Below are 24857 nucleotides of genomic sequence, written 5' to 3' on the forward strand. Positions count from 1 at the left end.
TCTCTAAATAAAATGCAAAATAGGGCTGGGGATATGGCTCAGTGGTCCGGTGCCTCTGAGTTCAATCCCTTGTACCAAAAAAAAAAAGAAAAAAAGAAAAGAGCAGGGCTGGGATTGTGTCTCAGTGGTAGCACGCTTGCCTAGCATGCGTGAGGCCCTGGGTTTGATCCTCAGCACCATATACAGTATTGTGTCTACCTTTAACTAAAAATAAAAAATAAATTAAAAAAAGGAAAGGGGGGGGTCCAAGTATTTGAGTAGTATTACTCAGAATAAGAATGAATAGATAGATAGATAGATAGATAGATAGATAGATAGATAGATAGATAGATAGATAGATAGATAAATGATGAAAATTTCCTTGGTTACATCTTATATCTGTTAATGCAGAAAGTTGGATATTGTCTTGAATGTGAAGTTAAGTAAAGACCTGAAAGCACCACTATCCTGTACCCTTCCATAAATGGAAAGATTGATGTTAGCTCCTTACTCTAGCTAAAATGACTATGTCCAAGGAAAGGCACCTTCAAGAGGCTTAAGCAAACAGTCCACATTAATGACTGCGATGGTGAGCAGAGTTGGTAGAATTTTAATTTATATGATTCTTGTTTATATCCCATAAATATAAATGCAAGAAATTATATTTAGTAACAAGAAATGGAAAGATGATGAGATTAAATTGAGTTGACATTCAATTCATTTCAAACTTGAGGTTAAACAGTCCAAAGGCCAGAATATTAAAATATTGCGACTGTAGATGAGATTGTCTGAAATGGGATTGCAGGTGATTTTCATTTTTGAGGAAAAGTCTTTGTGGTGGTTTTTATATTGGTAAATTAACAAATTTTAAGACTTATTAGAGGATAGAAGGGAATTATTAATAATTGTATATTAGAATAGCAGGGAGATGGCTGAGCTGCAGGTACTAAATAGTAATCAAAAGAGTATATTGCACTTTCAAGTGAGGACAGTCCAAGATGGGGTTAGAGAAGTCAAGAGAGATTCACAGGAAGTGAGCAAAGCTGCTAACGACCATCATAAAGCACAATGTTTGTGAAATCAAAGAATTTTGATACTTAAAAACAGCATAGCTTAGCCAAATAGTTTCTGAAAAAGAATAATAATAAAGAGCACTGGCACTGATGATTTCTAAAATACTTAATAAAGATACAGTAATGTTTTATGGCTTAATACCTATAACAGATCACAATTTAAAACAATATCATGTTTTAAAGGTACATGTATCACTCACAGACTTGTCTTCTACCATGTTTATCCATTTTTTGTTTATCCTTTTATTTCCTTTATGCAAATACAAGTGTATTTTCTCCCCCTTTTTAAAGAAAGTATAATGACTAAGATTATGTGGTAAAAGAACAGAGATAGATAGGCAGAACAGTAGGAGAACATTCCTAAAAAACATAAGGATTTGGTAGATCATAAAAATGATATCCAATTAGTAGAAAAGAGGTAGTATTGAGATTATTAGTTAGTTCCAAGGTAGGGGTGGGGAGTGGGGAATGCAAGTCTTTAATACTTTACTCATTGGACCAAAATAAACTCCAGGAGGATTAAAGATTTGCTTGGAAAAAAAAATCTTTGAGATATTCAAAACATGAGATCATGCTGATAACACCTTGAGAGTTGAAAGACCATAATAACAGGACATAAAATTCAGAAACAGAAAAACAAGAAAATGAAAATTTTAACTACATAAAGATGCAAACTGCTGCCCAGTTTAAAATACCATAAGTTGGATTAAAATATACAAACTAGCTAATGGGAAAGTGTTTGCATACTATCAGATAATAAAAGACCTTATAATGAAATGTTATTCAGTGACAATTTTGGGATGCAATTTGGCATTATGAATTAAAGTTTAGAGTGTTCTTGCCTTTGACCCAACAACGCTAGATACAGGAATCCATTCTACTCTGCTCAAAAATGTAAAACAAACATACAGAGGACACTGGTTGTTTTCACTTTGTAGTGGGTAAAAATTGGAAACAACCCAAATGTTCTCCATTGGGATCTTAGTTAAGTAAACCATAGTTCATCTGTTTTGTATAGACTTCAAACAATATAGGAAAGTTCCTCTAATTACATGGAAAAAATTTTTTGAAAAATGGACTGGGTAGGTATAGCTGTATACCTACATTGGTTGATCATGAGTGTAGATGTATCCCCAGTACAAGAATAAAAGAAAATCTTATGCAGAATATAATCACATTCTTATAATAAGGGAATAGAAATCACCCTTTGAGCATGTGCAGGGGAGAAAAGGATAATACCCAAGTGAGGATACAATTATGAAGTGCTTTTATTTTCTATGTTAAATGTAACTATAAGGTTTAAATTCTTTATAATAGTTATATACTGTTTTGTAATTAGAAAAAAGTTTTTGGAATAATATAGAAACTGATATTGCACACTCCACAATCATGTTTTTTGTTTTGTTTTGTTTTGTTTTTTTAAGGTTCCATAGTTCACATGTAAAAGTAGCAGTGGAATGGTCAAATAAAATGAAATACTTAGATTTCATCATCATTTAATTAAATTTCATTTGCAGGAACAAAACAAAGACCTCTTTATTACTTTTGGTATTTAACTTTTTTTTTTTGAAAATTTTCTTAATACATTAATGAAAGTTAAACTGATTTTTGCAAGTAACTGTTATACTTAGAAAATTCAAAAACTTTGGAATCAACGGAATTATAAAATGAGTATAATTGGCAGAAGTAAACTATTTAAAAATCATATTATAGAAGCACAACTCTGATTCATGCTTCTGCTTTTCAGGATATCAGGATAGTATTGACTGGGGAAATGACTGATTAGCAGCTTCCCAAAAAGAATATGCTCCAGGCATCGTGGCAGATCAGAAGTCATCTTGTCACCAGACTACCAAGAACAAATCCATTTGTACTAGGTTGAAATATAGTAATCACATTTAAGAAATACTTATAATTATAAAGTTAGTTCCCGTTTTGTTAATTTGCAAGGGAAGAACTAGCATAGGGACCTGAATCTACAATACATAATAGGCCCCTCAGATTCTTTTTTTTTTTAAACGGGGAATTTAACCCAGGGATGTTCTACCACTGAGTAAAATCTCCAGCCCTTTTTATTTCTTATTCTGAGGCAGGGTCACACTAAGTTGCCCAAGCTGGCCTCAAACTTGTCATTCTTCTGCCTCAGCCTCCTGTCCTGAGTAGCTGAGATTACAAGTGTGAGCCACCATGCTTGGCCTGATTTTTTTTTCCCCCCAGTAACCAAAAGGGAAGCCAGATAAACAGTAGTTTGCTTAGTGGGTATCAAGACAGAACAAAGGGAATTTAGATCAAATATGTGGCATTTTTAGGCTAATGTCTTGATGATTCAGTCTATTGGCTAAAGCTGCCACTTCACCCTGATAATGTATGGATGGTATACACTCCTAGAAGAAACTAGACAGAGGACCAAATCAATCAGGAGAAACCATAATTAGTAAATTTATATAAGACACATTTCCTCCTCCCAGTCTATAAGTATAAAATAATCTGATGCCATTTTAGGAAGTTTTTGAAAAATGTTACTTTTAATGATACACAACCAAATGGCTTCTACATTACGAAGTATTACTAGTGAGAAAATGATATATTTGGAGAAGTTTTTTGGCTTTGTATAACTAGTTCTTCTTGGGTGGGGACAGGGCAGAGTGTGAAACTTGCTGGAGGATACCTGAAGTCACAGGATGAAGAAAGATAAGTAGTAGAAAAGCCAGTGTGTTTTAGATGTGACTATCCAGTTGACTGAAGCAAAGCCTAGAAACATGCCTGAGAACTTCAGTGATTGCAGTTCCCTGTTTTATGCCCAGTGAGTGAGACACTGCAGAAGGTATTGGAGGAGTATGTGGAATTAAGAGGACATTGGTCTCTAACTTGAGTTATAGTGCCAAGAGACTTCTCATCCCCAGTGAATATGCTAGGAAAAACTGAAACCCTTGCTCTGAGGGGATGAGTCTCCCTTCTTGGAGGAGGCACAGCTTGCGAAGGAATAAGTAGAACTATGAAAGGTGTCATTAGCTCCCCTGGGCAACACGTTTTCCAGTGTAGTACACTGTGTAAGGTGGTGCAGGAAAATAATTTTCATATGAATAAGTATGGTACTTACTGTATAACAAGCAAATACATCAAATGAATCTATTTCCTAGATGTTACATTGCCTAAAATAAGGCTAATTGTATCAGACTGAAGAAAAGTATTAAGTATTTAATAGTACAGGTTATGGGCAAATGTGAAGATGATCATGAAATGATACATGAATAACTGCCTTTTGGGTAAACATTGATTACTGGAAAGATTATGGGCTTTTAGAATCAGAAAATGGGGATAGACTCTTAAATGTATTAATTACTGACTTTGGGATAAACCTAAGCAGATTATATGATCAGTGAGCCTAATTTCCTTATTCAAGAAAATGAAACAAATGAGAATAAAATACCTCCCAAAGTGGATGAGAAAATTAAATGTGATTATCTGTCATAGTAGCACAGTAAATGTTTATTTCCTTCTTTGCTTGTTAAAAGAAAAAAGAAAGACATACACATGCATCAGAAAACTACTTGGAGTGTTTTGCGATCATAAAAGGCCTCCAAGGTTTTGTTTGTTGTCGTGTTATCTGCGGCCAAGCCAAGGACCCTGCCTGAATCCCAGCTGACTGGATTTGGCCACTCAACCACTAAGAAAAAAGCATATGATATAAGAAGAGTAGAACTGAATTTTATGCAGTTTGATCAAACTGGAGAGAAAGTTTTCCTGGCTTAGCTTTCCAGGAACTGAAAAGAGGAGTAAGGATTGTTTTACTTTGGGGAATAACTAGAGATTAAAACAACAGAAAAGCATATAGTGAACAGTTTTTCCCATGAAATTGGGTAGAACAGCCTTTAATTCAAAGATTAGCAGACTCTTTCTGCAAGAGCTGAACACTAAATATTTTAGACTTTGAAGTCCACATGTGGTCTCTGTCATGTATTCTTTGTTTGCTTCTTTGGATTTTTTGTTTTCCCAAGCTTAATTTTTAAGTCTTTCTTTTAGCTCATTGGACTATACAGGAACAGACTGTGAGTCAAACTTAACCCAATGACCATAGTTTGCCAACCCATCCTCTCATTTATGGGTAATTAAGATTCAGGAACATGGAAGCATAGAAACACTTTCCCCATAACCACAGGTTTGATGACGGGTCCTTCTTTGCCTATGTGTGTATGACGTTAACAGTAGGTAAATGCTTCCAAGCAGATTAGGTGAGAGTAAAGGAAAAAGATGAGAATTTCCTTGAGTTTTTACAAAGGTACTGATCTTGACAGGGGAAAAAAAAGGCTTACCCACAAAAGGGATTCTACATCCTTGGTAAGCTGTATAACTGGCTGCTCTGATTTGCCTCTTAAGATTTTCTCAAAATCCTTAGTGTAGTAAAGGGATTGGCAAACACAACTCACCTGCTACCTGTTTTTGTATAATCAGCAGCTACCTACTAGATGAGTAAGTTTCATATTTTTAAATGGCTAAAAAAAATAAAGTAGAGTAGTATGGCACATGAAAATTATGAAATTCAAATTTCAACATGCATAAAGTTTTTTTTCTTTTAAGTCAGTCACAACCATTTATTAAGTGTTTCTGTGCTGATATCACAGCACCTTGGCAGAGTTGAGTAGTTGCAGTAGACATCCTGTGGCCACAAAGCCTAATTTACCTAAGTTTGACCCTCTTCTGAAAAGTTTGCCAACTCCTGATCTAACCCATACTTTTTGCTCACCTGGAGGAGTATAGTTTATATCTCCTCTACAATCATACTTTTCCTTGGGGGGGAGAGATGTGGAAGATGAGAAATTTATGTAGGTCTGTGGCATTGCAATGTCTTGTAGTTACAGAGGTAGGAGGGTAAGAGGAATGCTTGAGAGAAAGGTTAAAATCACAAAGTTCCAGGGCTGGGGGTGTATGTAGCTCAGTGGCAGGTGTTTGCCTAGCATGATGTGCAAGGCCTTGGGTTCCATTCCCAGTACCACCCCACGCTGTCGTTCTCCCCCCTCCTCCCCAAAAAAAATAGAAGTTCCAGATTAGACACTCTGACAGTGTCAGATGTGGTCCATCCAGAAGATCTTGGGGACAAGGCAAAAACTGGTAGACTCAGAGCAGTATTTGTTTAAATACACCACAAAGATAGTTCTCCCTATTTTTGGAGAAACACAAGGAAGAGGAAATTATATCTTCTAATTCTCCACATCTCCCATTTAATCTTCCCCTTCTGTCCCCCCCTGAAATTTAGTTGTTGTGTGGAAATTTTCTAATACGCAGAGTGGTACCTTTAGTCCAAGAAAGCAAGCTCTGGAGCCACCTGCAGTAACTTTTTCAGTACTCAAATTTCAATACTCAAAAAGGGAGAACTGGATTATGTTGCCTTAGATCCTTCTGGGAATGAGGCATGGAATATAAGTAAATTCAAAAGTACTGCTAAATATTTCACTGGTCAAACAATGGAACGAATTCTTCCCCTATAAGTACTTTATGTATTTTTGTAATTATAGAAAATATGTATAGTTATAACCAGAAAGAGCCATAAGATTATACTTGCAGTTTAGTATCTTAATAGTGTAATTTATAACCTCTTCTGATTTCTTTTTAAATATTAGGTGTCCTAGTTGCCTATGAAGGCTTGCCACTTCATCTTGCACTGTTCCCCAAACTTTGGACTGAGCTATGCCAGACTCAGGTAAAGCAAATGAGTTTTAGATGATTTGGTCTTTATCTCATCTAGCCAAGTGATCAAGAATTTTAGGAACAGTGGGTTGAAAACTCACTAGCTAGAAATTGGTTATGTTTTAGAATTTAATGGAAATATTAGCTATTAAATCTTGGGCATCTAGTTTCCCTTTGAGTTCTCTCTTTTATATACTTATGTAGATTTGTACCACAGAGAATATTTCAAATAAGCGATTTATAATTCAGTTCATATCTGTAGGTCAGTATCTACATTTGTGGGGCAAGTCTAAAACAGGGAGGTACTGGGGGAAGAAACTTCTGTCCCTGCTGGCTCTCCTGCCTCTCCCCCATCTGTCTCTCCTCTCCACCATTCCAAAATCTTTTAGTAGAAACCATGTTGACTGATTAGCTCTTCCTGATGTGCAGTTTTTCAAGGGTTTCATGTACTGTTTTCTTACCAACAGTCTTACGAGAGTAGGAAAGACTATACAACCCCTACCTCAAGTATCTTTAGAGCCACCTTCACAGAATTAAGTAGGCACATAAATAATTCTTGTTAAATTGTAGAGAAAGAACTGGGAAGACAGTGGAGAAGCCAGATTAATTCTTCTTAAGTTCTGACTGGCCTAAAGGATCCCCATTCCCTTTAAAACCTGAAAGAAATAATCATTTTTCTTCTTGGTTTCATCTGCCTTACCCCAGTGGAAGAGATGAGTTTGTTGACCTTCATGGGCACAAACCTCTAACCACATTATACTTTCACAAGTGTGGTCCAGCCTCCCACCAAGGATGTTCCTACTAGACAATTTGTCACAGTGTACTGTGATGATTGTTACTCTATGTCCTTTTCCCAAAATGTGAGACTTTATATGGTGTCATCTGTTTCTTCTGGTGAAATGTTACTTTGTTTTCTTCAATAGGACTCCTTGAAAGGCATGGGCTCATTTAGCTCACATGACTTAGCCTGTAGTAGGCATTCAAAAAGTGGCTCTCTAAGACAGGCTGGTGGCAAGTGCCTATTATCCCAGCAACTTGGGAGGCTGAGGCAGGAGGATTGTAAATCCAAGGCCAGTCTAAGCATTTTAATAAGATTGTTTAAAAATTAAAAAAAAGGGATGTAGCCCAGTGGTAGAGTACTCCTGGGTTCAATCCCTAGCACCAAGTGGGAACAAAAAAAATGACTCACTGGTTGGTTTTTGAGCTAAGTGATCTGTTCAGTAAATTGGAGCAGATCTCTGCTTCCCCCTCTATTGCTGCTGTTGCCCTTTTCATGAAAAAGGCGGATTTCCCTAGAACTAAAGATCTAAAGACCTGGGTCCTGTTCCTACTCTACACCTATGTTCTTGGGTTACCTTGAGCAGTTTACTTATGATAGTTGCTTACCCTAATTAAGCATACACATGTGCATACTATCTAAACTTTCTCCAACTTTTTAAAAAGTCCTTTTATTACAAAAAAAAAAAAAAAATACAAATTGATAGATGAGCAAAAGAAAGTCTAGTAAAGAGGAGAGGAAGGATAAGGGGAGAGGGGAAAGAAAAGGGCGATCATGAACTAAAAGCAATTTCCATGCATGTGTGAGTTTGTCAGGATGAACCCAACTACTATGTATAACCATAATGCTCCAATAAAAAAAATGAGTGCTTTTATTTCCCCTGTAAATAATTTGATTAAAGGAAATATTAATATATTAATATTATATTATATTTATATAATTATTATATTATATATTATATAATATTAATATATTAAGGAATATATCTGTTTAAAGATACTACTACTTGTGTTTAAAAGCCAGGACTAATTGAAAATAGGAAAACCAAAGTTTAGTGAAATCTCCAGATACTGGGAACTACTAATTGTCTAAGATAACTATGGAAAGAGGTTATTGTTTACCTTTGCAGTACAACGTGGGGAAGTATTTACTAAATTTCAATTGCTAATGATGTTTAGCCCATTTTAAAGAATATATTTTAATTGTTAAATTTTGTCCTTTCTCTAGATGTGCTTTTATTAGCTATTATCATTTAATTGGTTCCCTTTAAATATTCTCATTTTATTGTTAGCTTCGTCTTTACACTCCTTATTAGTTCCCAGTGCTAGATAGTAAAGCAAATATGTTTGGGGGGAGTGGGACTAGGGATTGAACCCAGGGGCACTTAACCACTGAGCCACATCGTGCCCAGTCCTTTTTATTTTTTATTTATTTTTTTTTGAGACAAGGTCTCACTAAGTTGCTTAGGGCTTAAATTGCTGAGGCTGGCTTTGAACTTAAAATCTTCATGCCTCAGTCTTCTTTTAAAGCATATTCACTTTTGCTGTTCAGTTTCTTTCCCTCACTCAGGTATATAGTCCAAATTTGTAATATTTTAATATATTGGGAGGACAGTGGGTATAATTGAAAGTTGCATAGACTAAGGTAGAAATGTTTTTTCAACAATGATTTAAAGTGACTTTTAATGTCCTGTCATACATGACACTTAAGTCCCCAGTTACTTCATTGCTCAACCATCAGTGCTTCTTCTCTCCACTGTAGTCTGCTATGTCAAAAAACTGCATCAAGCTTTTGTGTGAAGATCCTGTTTTCGCAGAATATATTAAATGTATCCTAATGGATGAAAGAACTTTTCTAAACAACAATATTGTCTACACATTCATGACACATTTCCTTCTAAAGGTGCGTAGTACTGTAGAGACTGTTACTTCCAGTTAGTTAATGCATGTTTTCATTATGTTGGTCTTTTGGAGATGTTTTTTATACCGTCTTTTTCAGGTTCAAAGTCAAGTATTTTCAGAAGCAAACTGTGCCAATTTGATCAGCACCCTTATTACAAACTTAATAAATCAGTATCAGAACCTACAATCTGATTTCACCAACCGAGTTGAAATTTCCAAAGCAAGTGCTTCTTTAAATGGGGTAAGAACTATGCAAAAGTAGGCATGTACTTCAGAATTCTCAAATCAACTCTGTATTTGGCCTTTGTGTGATTTTTATTATCTTGATTTATTATTCAAGTCACATGAAAACAAAGTTTTTAAAACTGTTTGCTATGCCTTGTGTGTACATAGCACACTATCACCTTTTTTAGATGAACTAAGGGCATGAAGTATTGAAGAACAGTAAAACTACTGAAAAATATTTCCTTTATCTCTGCTTGTTTATAATTTTTGAAACATTACTTATGATGTTTCCATTATTGCCTCTGGCTCCTAAGTAACCAGAAAAAACAGTCTAAAGACCTATTGATTGTAAAAGGCAGTTAAAACTAGAGAATTAGTTGCCTTGTGTAGATCCCCACAACAGCCATGTCACAGAATGGAACCTGGAAATATGTGCAAGAATATCACTCAGCAGCCTCCTAAATAACAAGATGCTTACAAGCCAGAACAGATTATGAAGCTAAGTGAGCAAGACCTTTGTGACATTCACCAGAATTTAGCTTGAGAAACTGTGACTTCTATTTTAAGACCCAAATTTCTCATGGATCATTCAAGGTTTGATTTTAAAATTATTATATAAGTCCACCTAAGTTTTTTTTTTGTTGTTGTTTTTTCTGTTTTGAAAAATAGTGTCTTAAGTCTGTCTTAACTCCTTGACATGGGCTTAAAATAATGAAATCAGTGACTTAGAACTGATTTTACCCTTTCCCCCCCCCCTTTTTTTTTTTTTTTTTTTTTTTTTTTTTTTTGGTACCAGGGATTGAACCCAGGGGTGCTTAACTATTGAGTCACATCCCCAACTCTTTTTATATTCTGAGACAGGGTCTCACGAAATTGCTGGGGTTGGCTTTGAATTCATGATCCTCCTGCCTCAGCAACCCAAGTCACTGGGGTCACAGGCATGCACCACCAAGCCCAGCATTAGCATTTTTTCTAAAAATATCAGAGAAACGAAACCAAAATGGACTTCTGGGAAAGTAAATAATCTGCATTTACCTGCAAATTGTTATGTCAGAATGTTGGCTTTAAAAATTCAAATGTTCCTCTCTGGTTTTTATAGGACCTGAGGGCACTTGCTTTGCTTCTGTCAGTACACACTCCCAAACAATTAAACCCAGCTCTAATTCCAACTCTGCAAGAGCTTTTAAGCAAATGTAGGACTTGTCTGCAACAAAGAAATTCACTCCAAGAGCAAGAAGCCAAAGAAAGAAAAACTAAAGGTTAGCTTTATGAACATTAACTACCTTTAGGGTTGGAAATGGGACGAATGTACGGTGTAATGGATTTTATAACGCTGTATATTCAGTTGAACCTCCCAAATATAAATGCTGATAACACAATTGGCTCCCCACAGCTACTCCCCTATGTGATCTTATGACCACTTCCAGAAGTTTCCATCTTAATGTTTGTTTTCACAGATGATGAAGGGGCCACTCCTGTTAAAAGACGACGTGTTAGCAGTGATGAGGAGCACACTGTAGACAGCTGCATCAGTGACATGAAAACAGAAACCAGGGAAGCCCTAACCCCAACTAGCACTTCAGACAATGAGACAAGAGACTCTTCAATTATTGATCCAGGAACTGAGCAAGATCTTCCTTCCCCTGAAAATAGTTCTGTTAAAGAATATCGAATGGAAGTTCCATCTTCGTTTTCAGAAGACATGTCAAATATCAGGTCACAGCAAGTAGAAGAACAGTCCAGCAGTGGTAGATTTGAAGATTGTAAAGAATTTAAAGACCTCCACTGTTCCAAGGATCCCACCCTTGCTGAGGAAGACTCTGAGTTCCCTTCTACTTCTATCTCTGCAGTTCTGTCTGATTTGGCTGACTTAAGAAGCTGTGATGGTCAAGCTTTGCCCTCCCAGGACCCTGAGGCTGCTTTATCACTCAGTTGTGGCCATTCCAGAGGACTCTTTAGTCACATGCAGCAACATGACATTTTAGATACCCTGTGTAGGACCATTGAATCTACAATCCATGTGGTCACAAGGATATCCGGCAAAGGAAACCAAGCTGCTTCTTGACACTAGATGTAGCATGTCTACTTTTAAGCGCCCCCTCCCCCTCAATGCTGTTTGTATAAGTTTTGCTTATTTGTTTTGTGCTTCAGTTTGTCCAGTGCTCTCTGCTTGAATGGCAAGATAGATTTATAGGCTTAATTCTTGGTCAGGCAGATCCAGATGAAAAAATTTGCATCTTCAGTATACTTTCTAAAGGGCAATCAGATAATGGATATGTTTTATGTAATTAAGAGTTCACTGTAGTGGCTTTCATTTAATATGGCTGTCTGGGAGGAACAGGGTTCCCAGCCCTGTACAATGTAATTTAAACTTACAGCATTTTTACTGTGTATAATATGGTGTCCTCTGTGCCAGTTTTGTACCTTATAATAGAGGCAGATTGCCTCCGATCGCTGTGGTTCTTATTATCAAAATTAAGTTTACTTGTATACGGAACAACCACAAGAAATTTGATTCTGTAAAGAATCCTCTTTAGCTGTGGCCTGGCAGTATATAAATGGTGCTTTATTTAACAGAATACCTGTGGAGGAAATAAAGCACACTTGATGTAAAAATAATTGTTTTATTTTTATTGACATGACTGATTGCTATTTCTGTGCACTTAATTAAACTGATTGTGATGACTTTTCATTTGTTTACATACGTTGCTTCGGTCTTCTCAGACGCAAGTACTGAGGAAACCATGAATGGGAAAAGCACTTATCCACTCCATTCTGTTTCCTTACAAGTCTTCCTGGCAGTCCCAAAAAGCAATTCAGCCCATCAACTTCTTAGTCCTCTCTACCCTGACGTGCATCACTGCTGCAGGGCTAACCAAGGAGGACAGAGAGGAGTGTAATAGCATACAGTCAACTATCCCTCACGTTAGCAGGCTTTTAGAATGCAACATGCCACTGTTTAATTACCTATGAGCTACACGCCTTAACAACCCTGAAGTAAAACAAAGGACTATTATAACATGCCATTTATTTTTTATCTTTAACAACTACGTCTGAGAGTAAGCTTGCTAGGACTACCTTGAGCTTGGGAAACTTCAACTGTCCTCAGTCTCTTTCCAGAGGAACATCTATGGAAGGTGAGGTGAACAGACCTAATTTCAGGTTGCTTACTATTTTCAACTCAAATTAGAGTCAATAGTGCTTTTTAATTCCGTATAAGTTCTTGGATTTCATCCAATATCAAATAAATTAAGATTTGGGCATTTTTGTTTTTTTTAAGGAAAGACAGGGAAGAGAAACATGACACTTTCTAATGCAAAAAAAATAAAATAAAATACTCTTATAAAACCTAACTAGTCAACCATTTAGGGTGGGCAGCTGGAGTAAACCTTTTATTTCTTCAAAATGCTGCTTCTGCCACAGAATTTCATATTCTCTTCTTTACAGACAGGAACTCCTTTACAGTCCAATTGTAATTCCGTTTGCCCTAGAGTAGTACAAAATTCAGTTGCAACTGTTGCATAGTGTTCTGGAGAAAAATAGGAGCCTTATTACTGCATTAAGAAAAAAAAATTTATCCATACCAACGTTAGTATTGCTGAACCTTTACACACAAAGATCATATAACTACCTTCTGGCCAGTTCCTACACCTCCATTCATGACGATCTTTCTGTTTTTTAACTGAAAACAAAGGGAAATACCACTGAAAACCCCTTTTAAAACCTCCCACAATACAAAATAGAAAAAGTAAATCCTTTCAGTAAAAACCACTAAGTAAGTACAAGAAGAATCTGAACACCACCTTTCATTTTAGATGCTGGTACGACTAATAATCCATTCTTAACTGCTAACCACAATTAACATCAAGGACAAAATAGTACTACTGACAGCCACAATGACAGTCAATGTCAAGGATGAAGTGACAGCAGGCAACATACTCTAATGATAGAAGTGACAAAACCCAGAGGAGGGGTTGGGAGTTAGATTTAGACCTTTTTTTCCTATTCCCATGCTAGGGATAGAACCCAGGGCTCCCTGCACGCTAGGCAAGCACTCCACCAGTGGGCTACATCCCGGGCCCAAGACCTATTTTTTCTAAACTCATTAAGTATCTGCACACAATAACTGAAACAGTTTAGCTTTATCATGACTTAGTATCCTTAATGATGTTTCAGTAACAACTTTTAAATGTTTTATAACTATGTAAGTTTTCAAGATGATATGCACTCAGATAAAAGCCCAAATCAAGCTAAAACCAGCATAGGCCAAGAGCAATATTAAACAAGGAAGAATTAAGTCCCAAATTGCTGCTTTAACCCTGTGATTACTTACCAATTCTGTTATTCACCAGTGATGTTCCCATCAAACATTTGGAATTTCCCTCCCTTTTCAGCTTCTAATACAGCAGGAGATTTGGAAATTTCTGCACCAACCTTCCAAGCAAAACACAATAGATGTTATTCCAACACATGCTGTTACCATGTTTTTGTATCAAACTCAAAGGTATTGGGCAGTCTAGGCAAGCACTTTACCAACAAGCTACACCCTCAGCCCTGCTATTACCTTTTTAATCTAAATGTAAAGTACATAATTTAACTGTGACTGGTTAGTTGTGTTTGTTTTAATCCTGGACACATCTTTTGCTTAAAGATGATAAAAAGCTTTCTTACCTATAGAGGGAGAAAATCTGGTCAACTACTATATCCTCTAACTGCTGATACCCCAAAACTATCCATCTTTGTCCCCTCAAATATTCAGAAGCCATCCTCCTTCAATTTCCATCACCACTGTCCCAGAGCACTTCAATCAAACCTACAGCCACAAGGGAAAAAAACACCTCCTGTTTTTTGTGGCACATTTTTCCCCAATGTCAGCACTTAGGATACTAGCTTAGGGAGTTAACTTACTTCCTTCACGGTGAAGATGCCATATAGCTGCTCTACTGTTGTGTCAAACAGTCAGTCATGTGCAGAGCCACAGTGGGAATCCTTACACCCAATGCCACTGGAGATGATGCCTGAACCTCAAAAAAAAAAAAAAAGAGTTCCAGAGAATAGTGAGCACATCAAGAGAGAACAATACTGGAATTAAGTCAGTCTTCTCAAAACCTCCCAAATTCTACACTACCCCTTCTAAACACTCACATAGAAAGCCACACACATACACCCCAATTCTAAAAAGGACCTAAAATCTTCCCAACCCCAAAGTCAAGAGAGAAGGTTCTCCCACTGTGGTATGTGAGCCTCAAAGTCATCTGGTAATATTTTATTATCTTGCCTAGCAAAGAACACTGCCTGCCATCCATTCATGTGTGTGTGTGTGTACATATACATATATTGGGGTTGGGGCAGTGCTGGGAATCAAACACAGGCCCTTGTGCATTCCAGGCAAGCACACTACCACTGAGCTATATCCCCAGCCTGAGACTCATTCTTGATGGGACCATCAAAAGGCCAGTTTATACATTTCCTTCTATCAAGGATGAAATTGGGCTGGGGTTACGGCTCAGTGGCAGAGCGCTTGCCTAGCACATGTGACGCACTAGATTTGATCCTTAGCACCACATAAAAGTAAACAAGGCATGCTATCCATTTATAACAACAAAAAAATTTTTAAAAAAAATGAAAGTTGGGCTGGGATTGTAGCCTCACTGTACAGCGCTCACCTAGCATGTGTGAGGCACTAGGCTCAATCCTCAGTACCATATATTAAGTGTTGTGTCCATCTACAAACTAAAAAAAATTTTTTTTTTAATTATTAAAAAAAAGTAAAAGAAAAAGTTTTGGCCTGGGGATGCTGCTCGGTGGTACAGTGCTTGCTTAGCATGTACAAGGCCCTGGGTTCAATTCCCAGCACCACAAAACACACACAAGGGTCTTTTTATCATTTCCACAAACAAAATGGTAGATCTTAAAGGGTCACAGGGGATGCAACTGTCCTTCACAGTTCATCATCAACAGGCTATCTGGAGCTTTGATTCACTCTTATTAAGCACTTCCTTTGTCCCCCTCCCCAAACTTTGACACCAAAGGTCATACCTGCAAGGTATTTTCACTCGGTTTTCCTTTTAACAGTTAATCTTGGGTTGATGAAGCTTTTGTTGGTAAAATCATTCCAGTTGTAAAATTCTACAAAGAAATGTGGGAAATGGTTTTAATAAAGATATATTTCCTTTTAGCACAAACGTAATGGTAGAAATAGCATTGAGGAAAATAAAAGAACTGATATTTGTAAAAGAAATCCTATAGCATTTTGAGGATTTCAGACTACTCCATAAACTACTGGTGCTTAACATCATGAATTTCTTGAAGCAACGAAAGTCTGTTGTTATTTCTTTTTTTCAAATTCCTTTTATCGAGTTATTTAAAAAAAAAAAAGTAAAATTTTCAAAACTTCTTTTCCAAATACCTAAATTTTATATGATTAACTATTACTAGTTTTGTGGCCCTCACCTACTGTCAAAACTGGACACTTTCTGATTGCTTCACCATACCTCACCAAGCTTGTTCTCACAGTTTCCAAGTCCCTAAGCCACCCACACGTGTGCTACATGTGCAGTCTTGTGGGAAGCATGGCAACCCCAAACCTATCTATGTCAAAACTTTGAAATGCAGGATAAGGCCCTGCTGTGCATTCTGCCTGGCAGGTAACTCCTCTAATTCAGGGAGAAGACAATAACCTCACTTCCATGCAGCACAGGGACGATCTAGTGTAGCTCAACTACAACCCATAATACCTGCAATCATTTGCATTCATACACTCATTCATTCAACAAAGATTTATTAAGCACCTACTATGTGCCAGGCATTGTGCTAGATGCTGGAGGTACAGCAGTGAACAGACAGACACCTTCCATGCCCTCATGGAGCTTATAGTCTAGCAGGGAAGACAGACATTAAACAAGTAATTACACAAACAACTGATTAGATGATTTTCATTCCAGAAAACTACTATTAACAATTCTGTAGGCAAAAATGGTTCACGCTGTGTACAATACTGACGATCACTAATTTTATGGTCTTACCCATGACAGCTCTCAACATCCAGACTATAATTTATTCTGCAGTACAAGTGTGCTTAGAGCTTAACTTGGATTCCAGACCATAGTGCAGAACATAACTTGGGTAAATAGAAAAGGGACCCTCTGGTTCACAAGGGATGCCTTCTTTACCCGTCTTAAGTGCCTTCAGGTAATCTCCAAGGCCTCCCTGACCTTGGCGGTGCCTGCAGTTTTCATAAGATCCTTCAGTATATCCCCATCTCCTTTCTTTTACTCACGTCACCTACAAATCAGAAAAATACAACAACCTAGAAAATCTAGTTTAATGTATTTTTACAATATTGGGCTCTATGGATATGGAGAACCGTGAAGGTTGGGGAGGGAAAGAAATGACAGCAAGAAATATGACAAGTTTCTTCACAATACAGTTGGAGAGAATGTAAAGGCTTCTAAATCAAGAGTGCACTGACAGGGCTGGTGGCCAAACCCTTAGATAGAAAGTGAATCACTTAATTTGCATATGAAATTGTGTGCACTTACATACATCAATTAAATTGCTGATGTAGTCCGCAGCTTTAATCAGGATCTAAAAATGTGCTGTCCAGTATGGCAGCCACTAGTCACACATAGCTACTAAGCACTTGAGATGCGGCTGATCTGAATGAGATGTGCAATAAGCTTTAATTATAATACACACCAGACTCCAAAGACTTAGTATGAAAAAAAGAATGTAAACACCTCATTAATAATTTTTATATAATTACATGTTAAAATCACATTTTTATATGTTGGGTTAAATAAAACTTCATTAAAATTATTTCCTATTTTTTAATATGGCAACTAAAACATTTAAATTTAAATTGCATATGTGGCTTATATTATACATATATTGAACATCACTGTTCTAGAACCCCTGAGGCACTATAATCAGGAAAATGAAAGCAGGGCATGGTGGCACACCTTTGTAATCCCAGTGACCCAGGAGGCTGAGGTAGGAAGATGCCAAGTTTGGGGCCAGCCTGGGCAACCTAGAGACACCCTGTCTCAAAAGAAAAGGAAAAGGACTGAAAGGATTGGGGATGTGGGGATGTAGCTCAATGGTAAGGCAACTCAGGTTCAATCCCCAGTACCTGCGAGAAAAAAAAAAAGAAAATCAAGTTCCCATGTAACCTGGCCTTGTACCCTTCTGACAGGAAGGAGGACTAGGCAAGGGAATGCATGGAAGAAAGAGCAGAGAGTATGGAAGGAGGAGAGAGAAGGAGAAGGAAGCATCAGAGCACTCAGTGGTATTCTCGGAACAAATGAGATGTTGCGTTGAAAGCACTTCAGGTCCTGTTTCAGTTAAGCTGGGCCTCGTGCCCACGCCTCTTCAAATCTAGAGTTTGTTCTATAATGCTACTGAGGTTCAAAATCTAGAAGACCAGGTTAACATGCTGTTAAAAAGCTTTTCAGCTGATAATCTGAATCTAATAAAGTGAAATCACAGCCTGAGTACAGCAACATGAGTGAAGGCATGCCCAAGACAGCCCAGCCTTTATGGCATTTGATAACCTCCATGAAGGCCAATCCAGAGATTCTGCATGCACTGGGCACTGCTCAGCACGACTGAGCTCCTGTGTTTTGGGAAGACTTCGTGTCAAGTACATACACAAACCAAAACGGATCCTTTACAAGATTATTCTGTTTCGAAAAATACAACTGCTCTACAAATGATCTCTCCCTCAGAGCCAGACTTTTGACATCAAGAGGACAGCACCTTCAAGCCAGGCACAGGAGTGACACAAGACTCCATCTCCCAGGAGGATCAGGAGCGTCAGTCAAAAGCAACACCTACTGTTAGCTTACAAAAAAATCATGACATAACCAAGGGAGAACACAACTAAGGCGGAGAATCTTCACTTAGGGAAACAGTGCAGGTACAAGGGAAGAGAAACGGGTCACATTCAGCAAGCCATGCAAGTGGCCTGAGCACTTGACAGTACATATATTGTCACATTTTAACCTGGTAACACCCCTGAAGGATAATTATGTCCATTTTCCAGATGAGGAGGCTGTGGAGGGTATAGTCACCTGCCCAGGGCCCACCTGGTCCCTGGGGAATCGAGGCTTCCTGGCGCTCCTCCTCTTTCTTCACCACTCTAGCTCCACATAGTGAAGCATCCTTCTTGGAAAAGAAGTCGTTCACAATTCACCACAACCACCCAAGAGTCATAGTCTGAGCAACAGTTATGCAAATGATCAACATCAATAGCAGAAGCTGAAGCTGAAAAAATGAAAAAGAAAGAAACTCCATTGGATACCTCGGTATCATCTACTTCATTCTCTTCAGAAAGGTTTGGTATTTCAATCAATCCCTTGTGCTTCACACCAGACTCTTTAAGTGTACCTAAAAATGAGCAAAACAGGGTCTCCAATTAAAAATAAAAACTGGTTTCATGCAAAACAGAAATTCTCACCTCCCTCAGAGGTTGCAGCCACATCAGAGGGGAGCAGCCAAAACAAGTGGCACTAGACTGACCAAACCAGTGGTGCACAGAAGTCAGGGACAGCAGTCCTGGAGGGAGGAAGAGGGTCTGTAACTCATGTTTCCATTTTATTCCCCGCTTTTGTAGTACTAGAGATTGCGCCCAGGGGCACTTTACCACTGAGCTATACCCCAGCCCATTCCAACCCCCACCATTTTTTTTCTAATGCACCCTGGGTCAGTTTTCTTTCTTTCTTTTTTTTTTTTTTTTTTGGTGGTTCTGGGATTTGAACCCAAGTCCTCATGCATGCCATGCAAGCACTGTCCTCTGAGCTACACTGTCTTGATTTTGATTTTGATTTTTTTGAGACAGGGACTTTCTAAGTTGCTAAGGTTGGCTTTGAATTTATGATCCTCCTGTCCCAGACTCAGAATCAGGTGAGTGCCACTGAACTCAGCTCATGTTTCCCTTCTTACCCCAGTGTTCTATGTCAGGTCAAAGCAGGATGATGAGCTATCTTAATGGGGAGTATAGCCACTTAGGGATGGAAGGGCAGAAAGGGACAAGGAGCTCTGATCACAGAAAGCATGAAGGAAGGGGGGCTGTGGCTCCAGGAAGCTTCGCACGGTCTCTGTGTGTCTGGATTTCTTCCAGGGCTTGAGTGCTGCCACCGCAAGGACACAACTGGCTTGGGGTCCAGGCAGCTCTCACAGCTGCCTTCTGGCTACAGCCTGGATTTTTATATTTTAATTGCACATCACTCCTTTATGATACTGATCTGGAAAAAGTATTTAGTGCAGTTACATTCAAAATGACTACGAGGCTCCCATGGCAGGGTCAACCAACTGGAACATTACTTAGAAATCAGACACAGCAAAAGACACACTTGGGCATGACCTACAGGGCATTTCAGTGCCACTAGACAAGGTGGGAAAGGGGTTCTCAGGTACACAGTAGAAGGCACTCCTACCCTCAGAAGTCAAGGAGCGTAAGCATCAGAAATGGCTTATTTTCTGATGACCGCATAAACTTAATTTAGGATTGATCCCAACCTTGCAGAGCCAGCTCCTCTTGGGTCAAGGAGGAAATTTTTTCTTTCTTTATTTTTTGTGATCATAATGCAGGTTACGTTCATCTTCCACTGAAATGACTAGACCTCCCCTGACTTCCCCTGACCTACCCCTCCCCCCCCAAAAAAAAGATGTGACTACAGAAGAGCGCAGGACTCACTTCTAGAGCACACACCACTCTCTGGCTTCTCACTGGTCACGCCTTGGCATGAGCTTCCTCACCCCTCCTTAAGCAGGTCCTTAGTAAATCAAGCGCTAGCCAAAGCCCCAGTTAGCACCTCTCAACTATCTGGGATAAGAGGAGGGCTCTGTCAGCATGCACTGAGGGCCCATGCCACACAGGTGCTACTCACTAGAGTCTCTGAGGGAGTAGGTGAGGAGACTAAATGCTAAATGAAAATGGGAGCTACCATTAAAGGTCTACAGAGGTGGTCAATGTGACGTGTGCAGGGCAGGAAGAGATGTAGAAGAGTGACAAGGGAGTGCAGGACGTCCCTGGGACAGAGCCCTGCTTGCGTGCCTTCATTTCTTGACCACAGCTTGTAGGGCTTTATGCACAGACTGGTCTCTTCACCCTTCTGAAACTACATGGGTTTGACAGGCTTCAAGTTCTTATCCAACGCACACCTGGCAGGTCAGCCCCAGGCCAGCATCTTCAGAGAAGCCCTTCAGGTGCAGGTCAGTGCCCTAAGGCGGGTGCTATGGATTGTGATCTATGCTGTGTCACTCCTGAGCTTGTAGAACTATTTCATTCCAGAAGGGCTATTGCTTTGGGCCAAGGGAGAGGAACAGACACAGGCCAGGAGGTTCCTCAGAGACCTAGACCCCTGTCCCTGGGGGAAGAAGCAGGAGCCAATGGGAGAGAATTAAGGACAAACTCCCGCCTGGAGGGTTCTATTGCAGGCAGAGGTGGGACTGCTTTTGAAGCTTGCTCTTGCCTCCCTTGGTTCTGGCCTGGCTCCTGCTAGGAAGGCAGCCCCAGGCTGTGGCCAGGTACAGGCTGTTCTCTAACAGATTCTCCGGAGAGGAGCTGACTCTAGGGCTGAGGCCCAAATATGAACTCAGAACAATCCTCCACAATCTGCTCTCACCCTTTCGCCTCCTCTTCCTTCCCTGTGTGTCCATGTCCTTGGTTTTTTTATTGCATAGATACTGTCCATCCAGCCAGGAGCTAAGTACGTAGGAAAATTCAACCCAAACTCCCCAAAGTAAAAACAACCAAAATTTCTTTATCCATTCATCAGCTGAGGGACAATGTGGTCCATCATACAATGGAATGTCTCTAGGCTATGAAAAACAATGAAATACTCATATATGCTATACCACAAACAAATCTTGAAAATCATGAAATAAAAGAAGTCCAACTCCAAATACTATATATGGTAAGGCTCCTTTTATATAAAATGTTCAGAGTTAAATCCATAGAGACAAAAAATAGATTGATGGCTGTCAGGGGCCTGGGAAGAAGGAAATGTGGAATGATTGCTAATGGCACAGGGCTTCTTTCTAGGGTGAAGAAATGTTCTAAAATCAACTGTGGTGACAATCTGAATATACAACTCTGAATATGCTGAAAAAAACACTCAATTATGCATGTTAAATTGGGTGAACTATAAGATATGTGAATCATATCTCAATAATTCTGTTATAAAAATAAATCCCTGGAGGAGGACAATAGTCAACATCCCCAGGCAATCACAGAGTATACCAAATATCAACATTTTAGGGAAAAACGAAGCAGGAAGGGAGATAGTACAGGGAGGGGGTCTGCAGTTAGTTACAGAATGGAGAGAGATGGCTTCACTACAGATGACCTTGAGGAGATGGACAGCAAGGAAGGTTGTTTCGGGGAGCAACTCCATGAGGCTCCAGCACAGGTGCCTATAGAAAAGAGTCAGCTCAGCACAGTGAGCTCCAAGCAGTCTCTGTGCAGGGAGTAAGGAGCTCCAGCTTTGGGGACCTCGCAATTCCAAGGGCAGTCAGGAACTACTAATGCCAACTCAGGGTCAGTTAGCACCAGGCCCATGGCTGCCAGAGGCCTGGGAAGAAGAAAATGGGGAATGACTTGGTAGGGTTACTAAAAGATATGCACTAAATGAATGAACTGAATGCCCCAGGCTCCCAGCTCCACCCTTCTCTCTCTCTCTCTCTTTCTCTCTCTCTCTCTCTCTCTCTCTCTCACACACACACACACACACACACACACACACACACACACACACCCTTACCTTTCCAGCCCAGCTTGATGTTCCACTCATAGAAGAAAATCAGTTTTCCTTTGCGGCTGCTGCAAGAAGCCTCACCTTCCACCTGCTTCAGTTCACTGATCTCACAGCGGCCTGCCTCATTCTCCACAATGATGCCCACCAGCAACTCTTGGAGTTTCCCCTTGGACCAGCTGGTGGCATCCCTCTCTGTCCTGCCAGGGATCAGAAGGGCACAGTGGTGAATGGAAGCCCGGGCTGGTATCCACAAGACCAGACTGAATGCCATGGGCATCCAGGCTCAGCCCAGATCAGCCTTGAGAAGCCTGCCACCCTCCAACTTACAAACATGCTTCTCCAACAAGCTTTGTACCAAATATCTTTTAATCCTCCTGCTTGGTTCCTTAAGATTGTTATCAGTCAAATCATATATATATATATTTTTTTTTTTTTGTGGTGCTGGGGATTGAACCCAGAGCCTTGTGCTTATGAGGCAGGCACACTACCAACTGAGCTACATCCCCAGCCCCCAAATCATATTTTGCCTTAAAAACACTGTCTTGGAGAGGAGCGTCCAGGAATCTTACTTGTTGGAAATAGGATGGGCAAAGCCTGGGCCATGTGTAAATGGGGTAATAACTGAAATAACACTAATCATGACAAACCAATTATCAGTGTTACCATATATGCATTACCTCGTGCAATCTTCTCAAATAATATTCCCATTTTGGAGGAAAGATATGGGCTAAGTCAGTGCCCTATCCATGCAGCTGGGGCTAGGAAACTTGCAAGGCCCAGAAAGTACCAGTGAAGTCATGCCGCCATCCCCACAGGCTGGAGGCTTGGCTCTGGCTTAGGACCTGTCTCAAAAGGCTCTGCTGGTCTTGAGGTGCCCCAACCCTGGGGACCAGAGGGCATCCCTTCCTGAAGCTCTGAAGGTGAGAGGGAGGCAGGCATCACCCCATTTTTCTGATAAGGTACAGGAGAACAGGTAGCTCAAATTCAGAGAAACCAGGGCTCACGGGAGGACCACCAAGCTAGGTACAGAAGGACCCAAATTCCTTCTCTGTCCTATCCACACCAAGGCATCCCCACGCACACGCACGCACACTACCCAACTCCTATTTAATACCCAGGGGCATCAAGAAGGCCGGCGGGGGAGGGGGAAGCCGAGGCCGTAAGGTCTGCGGCCTCCTTGAGGCTGTCAGAGGAGAAAGGGGACGTCAGGAGTCACTCGTGGGGCCCAGTCTAACTTTCAGGGAGGAGCCTGAAGCCCGAGAGGTAGGGTAGGGAGAAGCGCCACCTCCTGCCTCAGAGGACCCCAGGGCAGCGGTCTTCCGCGGCCGGCGGGGAGTGCGCGCGGCCCAGTCCCACCCAGCCCGCCCGGCCGCTCGCCGCGCCCCGAGGCCCAGGGAGGCCCGGTCCCCGCGGCCCTGCCCCGCTCCGGGAGGGCGGAGGCCGCCCGCCGCACCAGTGCCAGTTGTTCACGTTGGTTCCGTCCTCCCGCTCCTCCACGATCCAGCGCGGGTCCCCCTGGCCCCATTTGGCCATGGCTGCGCGGCCTCGGCGGAAAACAAGGACCGGCCGCGGCGGCTGCGGCTCCGCGCCGGCGTTTCCGGCCTCCGAGTCCGGGAGCAGCGCGCTCCCAGCGCCCAGAAAGTGCCAGAAATCCCCGCCCCCGGCTCCGCCCCGCCCCACCGCCCGCTCCGCCGCGGATCGCTGGGGAGCCGCGGCCAGGTTCCGGGAGGCTGCGCTGCTGGAAGGGACTCGGGCTCGAGGGCCTGGGAGGCTGGAGCGGCGGGAGGGGGGCCCCGGCTCCGCTGCGCGTCTGGCACCGCAAACCCCCGCAGAGGGGAAGCCTCAGCCGCCTGCGAAGGGCAGAGACACCGCTCGGGATTTTTGTTACTATTGCAGTTGTCTCCAGTGCCGGGCAGCGCGGCGGGGCGTAGGCGGAGCGGCGCGCAGTGCTGGCGCTGCGGGCTGCCAGCGGCCGGCTGGTGGCTGGTTTTCGGTGAACACCGCGCCCGAGGACGAGACCCGAACGCCGACACAGCGCGCTCACCGCGCGCCTCGGTCCCCGCTGCGCGCGCTCCCGACACTCCTTTTGCGGGGTTCTGTCCCAAAGTTCCTGCACAACAGTGGACCTCGCTTCTCTCTTGGAGGCCAAGTCTCTGGCCTTTCCAACACCTGGTGGAATAGCACGAGCTGCCAAGTGCTAGGTTATTTCAGGAATATTCACATTTTATTCATATAATAATAATATTGTAGAAAGAACGAAATATTGTGATTGCAAGTGCTTGTGATTGCAACTTGATGCACTTTGCAATAAGTAAGTGGGTAATATTAATGATTCCTTTCATGGGTTTTCACTTTCTGGCAAAAACTTGGCACCAACTGGAAAATGTTACTGAGATATATGTGGAGATTTATTTTGCAGATAAAATGGGTGGGATAATGTAAGCGTGGAAGTACCTGG

At 40.8% G+C, this 24857-nt stretch overlaps 2 protein-coding genes and 1 pseudogene across 3 annotated transcripts in view; 1 reads left to right on the plus strand and 2 right to left on the minus strand.

Moving 5' to 3' along the window:
- LOC306643534 (activator of 90 kDa heat shock protein ATPase homolog 2-like) overlaps positions 1-24047 on the minus strand; it is a 44568-nt gene extending 20521 nt beyond the window's left edge. The window contains 1 exon segment of the mRNA XM_079109751.1: positions 23853-24047. Within this exon segment, the coding sequence (XP_078965877.1) occupies positions 23853-23932 (80 nt within the window). The 5' untranslated portion in view covers positions 23933-24047.
- LOC306643515 (ubiquitin carboxyl-terminal hydrolase 34-like) lies at positions 6613-12244 on the plus strand. Its single transcript, XM_079109729.1, has 5 exons — positions 6613-6750; positions 9277-9417; positions 9514-9657; positions 10741-10900; positions 11099-12244. The coding sequence occupies exons 2-5, from the start codon at positions 9283-9285 to the stop codon at positions 11704-11706; spliced, it is 1047 nt and encodes a 348-aa protein (XP_078965855.1). The 5' UTR covers positions 6613-6750; positions 9277-9282; the 3' UTR covers positions 11707-12244.
- On the minus strand, positions 12905-22670 carry LOC306644536 (activator of 90 kDa heat shock protein ATPase homolog 2-like; annotated as a pseudogene). The gene is made up of 7 exons: positions 22406-22670; positions 18943-19028; positions 15681-15770; positions 14550-14665; positions 13975-14075; positions 13273-13323; positions 12905-13170 (listed from the first exon to the last, which is right to left on the minus strand). The product of its transcript is annotated as an activator of 90 kDa heat shock protein ATPase homolog 2-like (transcript).
- Positions 24048-24857: the final 810 nt, after the last annotated feature.

The sequence above is a fragment of the Sciurus vulgaris genome (genome assembly GCF_902686455.1).
Source record: "Sciurus vulgaris genome assembly, chromosome: 14".
Lineage (NCBI taxonomy): Eukaryota > Metazoa > Chordata > Mammalia > Rodentia > Sciuridae > Sciurus > Sciurus vulgaris.